The 7,487-nt window shown below is 36.2% G+C and overlaps 1 protein-coding gene across 1 annotated transcript in view; it reads right to left on the bottom strand.

Moving 5' to 3' along the window:
• The window catches only part of MECOM (MDS1 and EVI1 complex locus), a 380,507-nt gene extending 373,799 nt beyond the window's left edge, over positions 1–6,708 (bottom strand). The window contains exon 1 of the mRNA XM_007946650.1: positions 6,367–6,708. Coding sequence (XP_007944841.1) covers positions 6,367–6,657 — 291 coding nt within the window. The 5' untranslated portion in view covers positions 6,658–6,708. The remainder of the gene's footprint in view (positions 1–6,366) is intronic.
• Between the last annotated feature and the right edge of the window lie 779 nt (positions 6,709–7,487).

The following is a 7,487-nucleotide window of genomic DNA, read 5'->3' as shown; positions in this document are numbered from 1 at the left end:
CCGCAGGATCAACTACTCGGTCCCTCTGGGTAGCTGGCTGTGACCAAGCAATGACCATAACCTTGCCCCTTGTCAGCTCTACTCTACACCTGGAAATTCTGATCATTCACATGAAAAGTTGTTGCTTTTAATGGATATTCATGTTTCATTTAACACACAGATTGTATGTTTCAACAGGTAAAACTCTACTGCGGAACCCAAAATCAAACTTACAAATATGGGACCTATTTCTTTGAAAGTAATATAGGGAGGCACACATTCATCGTAATAGCACATGTCAGGATTATATTTCTAGAACATAATGTCAAAGCACTGCATCAAAATTATTTAATGAATTTCTAACTTCAGTAAAATCTCTTTCCACCGTTCCACATTCCCTTCCCATGTGTTTAACAGAACATAATAGAAATTTACTGTCCACTCCTGTAATTATTCTTCTGCCTGAACCTGTGTATGTTTGAGGGGAAAAAAATAAAAAGCTAAGTTCATATCTGGAATTTTAACTGACCAAACTAATTTGACAAAATTCTGAGTAAAATGGATACAATAGAGCTTTTGGTACATAGAAGGTGGTGCATCATCAACTATAAATCCCTTTGCAGAGTTTTATGATGATCAATGTTATTAAACATAGGCAAAGGAAACGTGCTAATTAATAATATCTCAAGGAAACAAAACTTCACACTATTTTCTGACTTCTCTCCAACTATTTAAATATATGCCACCCAAACTGCTCTTTGGCTTAAAAATAAATTCATGAATCTTTCATAAATCCTTGTTTTACTTCTTAATTAGGAAACAGTATTTCCTTTTCAAATAAACCCAGAGTCAACTAATTAAACCATGTCACATAAACTTCTACAAAACAGAGGTGAGGGAAAAGCAATAATTTATAAGCATCAATAACTAAAATATGATCGGTAGATCTGTGCTAGATCTCTATTTTCCATAACCTTTGTTGTTGCTAACATTCATTGAGCTCTTCTGCCAGGTAGAATAGTCCCTGGGTGGCACAAATGTTTAAAAATTTGGTTACTAACTGAAAGGGTGGTGGCTCAGACCCACCGAGAAGAGCCCTGGAAGTACAACAACCCTCTGGAATGCAGTTCTACTCTGCTCTGAAACACCATGAGCCGGAATGGACTCCACGGCAACTGGTTTGGGTTTTTTGGTTGACTAGGTAGACAGCTATGTGCTAAGCTCAACATACAATGCCACATTTTACCCTCACAACAATTGTAATTGCATATGCACAAATATAAATAAACTGAGAGGCAGAGAGTTAAGCAAGCTCTGCCAAACCATTCAGCTGGCACATGGAGCCTTCAGGACTTGAGCATGGAAAGCCTTACTCCAGAATCCAGCTCTTCAGTGCTCTGTCACAAACTCTCCTTATTATCCAAGAATAGTTGGTCATTTTCAGAAGAAAACATAAGAGAGAACTCTCCTCTTGAACCAACAGAATGTTTTATTCTTCACTCAGTCAGTAACTTTAAAGTTTAAAATCCCAGAGGAAGCTTTCCACCACTAATTACTTACAGGCGCTGAGACAACCAAGTACTTCATAGTCTTTGAAGATCTTTTTTTGTTAAAGTCAAGTCACGTGCACTGTGAGGTGTCAAACCCTGCCAAACTCTGATATTATTTTTAAAGTTTACCTTTATTCAATCAATCCTGATTTGTTAGAAAATCATACAAATTATATGTGTGTGTATGTATGTATATGTGTATGTATTTATCAACGGTTTATTTTATTCAACCAACTCATTTGGTCTGTTAACCATACTTTCAAAAATATCCTATTTCTCTAAAATATAAATTTAAATGAATTTCTAAAGGTGCCTTATCTGGGAAATATACTCACCTTTTTAGTATATTATTTAAATAGAGTTTACAAGGGTGAACTGAAGTTATAATGGTATCTTTTAATTTTCTCCTTTCAAAACTTTCAAGAGAATACTATAAAGCATTTTTTTAGTTCATTTTAACTTTATAATAACTAATGATATATGGAAGGAGCTCTGATGGTAGATTGGTTAAGTCATTTGGCTGCTAACCAAAAGGTCCATGGTCTGAGTCTACCAGCCACTCTGTGGAAGAAAGATGGGGTAGTCTGCTTCTGTAAAGATTTACAGTCAGGGAAACCCAATGGGGGTCGCTTTGAGTCAGAATTGACTCAATGGCAGTGAGTTTGATTTTGGTTTGGAAAGATTTATGGCAGTTATTATTGGACAAATTGACCAAATAAAAAACCAGAGACCAATGGACTTTAACTAGTTTCACTAGAATCACACAGTTAGTACCAGAAGACTTGATTCCACTTGTCAAAATTCTAGATTCTAGCTTTTTCCACAGGCTTATTTAAGCCCCCTCTCCTTGCCTCCTCTTTCAGGGTGACATAATCCTATATTCATTCATTCATCCATTTATTCCTTAACTCATTCTTTCATTGAACACTTATTTGTTGAATGTCTTCTTGCTTCAGGTAATGTGCTGAGCACTGGATAGCATCACAGGCATCAAAAATTTATGAAACACAATTAAGACATTGTCATAGGAGGATATAGCTATACAAGCTGTCAAGGAAATTTCGCTCTATTAGGGAAGGCAGACAAATAATTTGGATGCTGTACAATGTTTTAAGTTCTTTAGTAAATGGGTTTACCTTGTGCTATGCTGGCACAAAAATTAGGCAGTACTAAATCGTGACTAGAAAGGTCGGGAATGATATCATAAAAGAAATGAAGTCAGGAAGGGAGAACAGTGTGTGCAAGGGATGGGGGTTTCCTAGAATATGGGACTATAAATTGGACAGACTGGTCTGGGAGAGAGTAGAATCAGACAAAGCTCACATTTTTTTGGCTTGGGCAACTGGGTAGATGCCAATGCAACTTGTTAAAAGAGGAAATACTCAAAAAGGGGAATTTTGTATGGAAAAAAGAGCAAGGCTAGTACTGTAGATCACAATGATTTGTTCTATTGAGATAGACTGAGCTTCTGGAGGGAAACAGTGAGGACAGATGCATAATAGGCAGTCAATAATTGTTTGCTCTATCTGGACTTTATCTGTTCAATGTCTATCCTTCTTGGTCTGAATATATATATATATATATATATATATATATATATATATATATATATACATTTTCTCCTTAATGCTTCATTTAAAAAAAATAAAAGAGTATCAAAGAGGTCATAATTGTTGTTGTTAGGTACCATTGAATCAGTTCCAACTCATAGCAACCCTATGTACAACAGAATGAAACATCGCCCTGTCCTGTATCACCCTCAAAATTGTTGCTATGCTTGAGACCCTTACTGCAGCCACTGTGTCAATCCATCTTATTATCTTATTGAATGCTTTCCCTTTTTTTGCTGACTCTCTAATTTACCAAGTATGATGTCCTTCTCCCCGGACTGGTCCCTCCTGATAGCATATCCAAAGTACATGAGACAAGTCCCACCATCCTTGCTTCTAAGAAGGATTCTGGCTATATTTCTATGGAGATAGAATTGTTTGTGCTTCTGGTAGTCCATGGTCTATTCAATATGCTTCACTAACACCATAATTCAAAGGCATCAATTCTTCTTCAGTCTTTCTTATTCATTGTCTAGCTTCTGCGTGTATGTGAAGCAAGTGAGAATACCACGGCTTAGGTCAAACACATCTTAGTTCTCAAAGTGACATGCTTGTTTTTTTTAACACTATAAAGAGGTCTTTTGCAGCATATTTGCCCAATTTAATATGTTGATTTATTTCTGGGCAGTTGCTTCCATGGGCGTTGATTGTGGATGCAAGTAAAATGAAATTGTTACCAAACTTCAATATTTTCTCCATTTATGATTATGTTGCTTATTGGTCCAATTGTGAGGATTTCTGTTTTCTTCATGTTGGGGTCGTACTATTTAATCACATTATTTGTCTAACCAAACAGGAGGGAAATGAGCTATAGTTGAGGGCAAATATGACTTGAGCATGATTGAAAATGAGCATGCAGGAAAGAGCTGAGAAGCCTTTGTTGTTTGTGATTGGGTTTTGTATTAACTAGGCTAATTCTTTTCATTTAAAAGAAAAGGTAGAGTCAAGAGCTCAATTGTTCTGTACATAATATATCCAGATCAGACAATATACACGCTCAAAAGCAAGAGTGACCATTAAAATGGTGAAGAAAACTACTACATTGACCATTAACTGAATTCTTGAAGGAGGAGAGAGAGGGGAATGTCTGATCTTTATCCAAAGACTCATGAACTATTTATAGAACTATCTTGAATTAATTTATCTTAAAGCAATAAAATGACTTGGTTCTGACATAATGAAAAGGATCATTTTACAGCTGTTAAGGTAAATATTTATCTGTGTATATATTAAAGACACATTACTCCAAGGAGGAAAGAAAAAGAATTATTTGAAAATTTCCTCTAATGGCACAATTTCTTTCAGTTTTCCCCAGGTTCATCCTCAACTCATAGGTATCCTGTTAAAGAGGCGCAGTCCTGCATTTACTGACACTTTAATTACAAAATGATTCTTTAATTAAGCCTTGGTTTATTCTCCAGCCTTCTGGATAATCCTGAACAGTACTGCACTTGTTTAACTCCAGAGATTTCATAATAAAAGTTTAATGGGTTACTTATTATTAGAATGTTTATGGCCATTATTTAAAGGTGAACAATAATGATGTAAAGTTTGCACACATTTGGTTTAAAACATATTCAACTCACATATCAGTTAATGGTACAGTGATTTAAAAAAAAAAAAAATAACTTCTTATCAATACATGTGTCTAAACCACAACTTGACTGGAGCTGTGGCTAAGAACAAAACTAGAGGAGGTTTCCTCACTTGTAAACATGTCAAATCCAGACCTTAACTTTGTCATTTCAGAATTCGAACAAGAATTGTTTTTATTACAACATTTTGAACAGATTTCACAAGGGGACACACATAAAGAAAGGGGAGAAAGAGTTGAAATTAAGTCCTGAAGGCACTGCATATTTATTTCTATTTAAAAAGCTTACCAGATATTCTATTAATGATCATAAATATTAAGGGAACATACCAAAATAAATCTAGCTCATCCGATTTCTGTCTAACTGAAATACTGTGAAATGAAAGGTCAGTCACATCTACAAAAAACACTTTTTACCCATAGAAATTGCCTACAAGTATTTCATATATAGACCAGATTTTCTGGAAATTATGATGTTATGATTTAATCAAAGAAGTTTTCAAGTTACCAACATAACTGGGAAGTACATATATATATATATATATATATATATATATATACACACACACACACACACACACACACTGAATCTGGACTAAAATTATCAATTGAGAAGAATAACATAATTAGCTGTACTTGTCTAAATGAAAGAAGCAAGAAGCAGTGATGGCACAGTGGTGAAGCACTCAGCTGCTAACCAAAAGGTCAGTGGTTCAAATCCAGCAGGCGCTCCATGGGAGAAAGATGAGACAGTCAGTCTGCTTCTGTAAAGATTTACAGCCTTGGAAACCCTATGAGGCAGTTCTACTCTGTTCTAAAGGGTCACTAGAAGTTGGAATTGACTCAATGGCAGTGGGTTTGGGTGGTTTTTATTTATTTTTACTTTTTATTTATCAATAAATAAAATTGATTTAGATTTTATATTCAGACTGTAACTTCTTATTCTTAGTTAATGCCATATGAGGTTCTGTGAAAAGTATGGCTGAAATCAGTTACTGATTTTCAAAATTGATTTTGCTGTCTTTTTTATACACCAATTACTCATTAAATAAATTTGAATATAAAATATAGCCTCAAAATTTGGTAGTGTGTTCACATCCTAGAAACATGTAAAATCAAAGCAGGGTTATCTCAAGAAAGGCAAATTATGTTGACAGAACATTGAGCAAAATAAACACGCAGAATAAAAATAAAACTAAATTAAACCATAGCCACATGGAGAAAATAAATGTTTTCCTCTGCTTTTTCAATTCCTTTTTGCCTCAAGAAAAGAAAATACAATAAATGTCATATGATAACTTTTGTTTGTTTATGCCATATGGTATGTATATATAGATGGTCATACCCGGTGTTTCCAGAAGTTATCTATAAACACTGTATTTTCTTCTGTAACTGTTTTTTCAAGATACTCTTCTTTGACCATTTATTAGGTTGGGTCCCCTTCTATTATGCTATACCTTTAAGCAATACTTTGTTTCTCTTAAGAAGTGAGATTGTAAGAGTGATTCATTCTAAAGATGCATTTGAGGACCTATTGCAACAAATGGAATTTGCTTATTGCATGGCCATTTAAACAATCTCTTCTTTACACAACTAAATAAACACAATGCATTAACTCAAAATATGTCCTTACCTCCCATCCATAACTTGGGTCTTTCAGGTTTGACCTCTGCTCTCCCACGTAAGGCCCAAACTTTTCACCTACTTCAATCTTCCTTTTGGTCCATATTCCTAGTCCTGCTCCAGGCATATTTGACTCTCGAAGTTCAAACTCAGCAGGAATGGGTATATCATCGGGAATGTAGATCGGGGCTTTGTAAGGAGAGCCCTCTTTTGGAGTAAATGCTTCGCTGGATGTGGCTGGAGAGCATGGCTCTTGAATATTAAGGGAGGGAGTGCTGGCTACTCCATCTGCATCTGGCATTTCTTCCAAAGGAATTTCAGGGTAGCTGCCATATACACACTCATTACCTGTGGATAAATAAGGACTTCATGAGTTCCTACTGATACGTTGTTGTTTTTGTTAGCTGCAACTGAGTCACCTCTAGTTCACGGCAACTCCATGGAAACTGAACTAAACACCTCTGTGGTTTTGCTGTTGAGTCAGCCCCAGGCTCATGGTGATCCCATTCACAAAGAGATGGAACCAGTGTGATCCATAGTGCTTTCACTGGCTGATTTTTCAGAAATAGATTGCCAGGCCTTTCTTCCCAGTCCATCTTAGTTTAAAAACTCCACTAAAACTTATTCAGCAGCAGGGGGATCTATGTAGGGGATCTTGGATAGAGTGGGAGAACAATGTGGATCAAAATTCCAAATCATTAGGGAAAAAAAGGGGGGGCCAGGTTTGCTGCTTTGATAGAGCCTGGTGGAACCCCTGAGACTATAGCCCCTTGCTGCCCTTCGGGTCTGGAATAGAACCCACACCTGTGGCTTCTAGCCAAACAAAAGACAGGCACATGCCCTTAACATTTACATTAGGTAGATACACTCCTTGGAGAAATTAATCATGAGAGAATAGAAGGGCTATGTATGCACAGGGAGACAGCTCGGGTGGCAGGAGTGCATGGGAAGGAAGGACACAGGGAAGAGGTAACTGTGGGGAGGAAGTGAGAGGGGAGCTGTTGCATTGTGGGGAATTGCAGTCAATGTCATGAGACAAAGTGTATGTGAACTGCTGTATGGAAAATGAATTTGCTCTGTAAACTTTCACCCAAATCACAATAAAAATTTTAAGAAATTAAAATTAAAAAA

The sequence above is a fragment of the Orycteropus afer genome, unplaced genomic scaffold (genome assembly GCF_000298275.1).
Source record: "Orycteropus afer afer isolate SDZICR_OR568_19922 unplaced genomic scaffold, OryAfe1.0 scaffold00168, whole genome shotgun sequence".
Lineage (NCBI taxonomy): Eukaryota > Metazoa > Chordata > Mammalia > Tubulidentata > Orycteropodidae > Orycteropus > Orycteropus afer.
The sequence above is the reverse complement of the archived record's forward strand: the minus strand, read 5'-3'. Positions and strand labels throughout refer to the sequence as shown.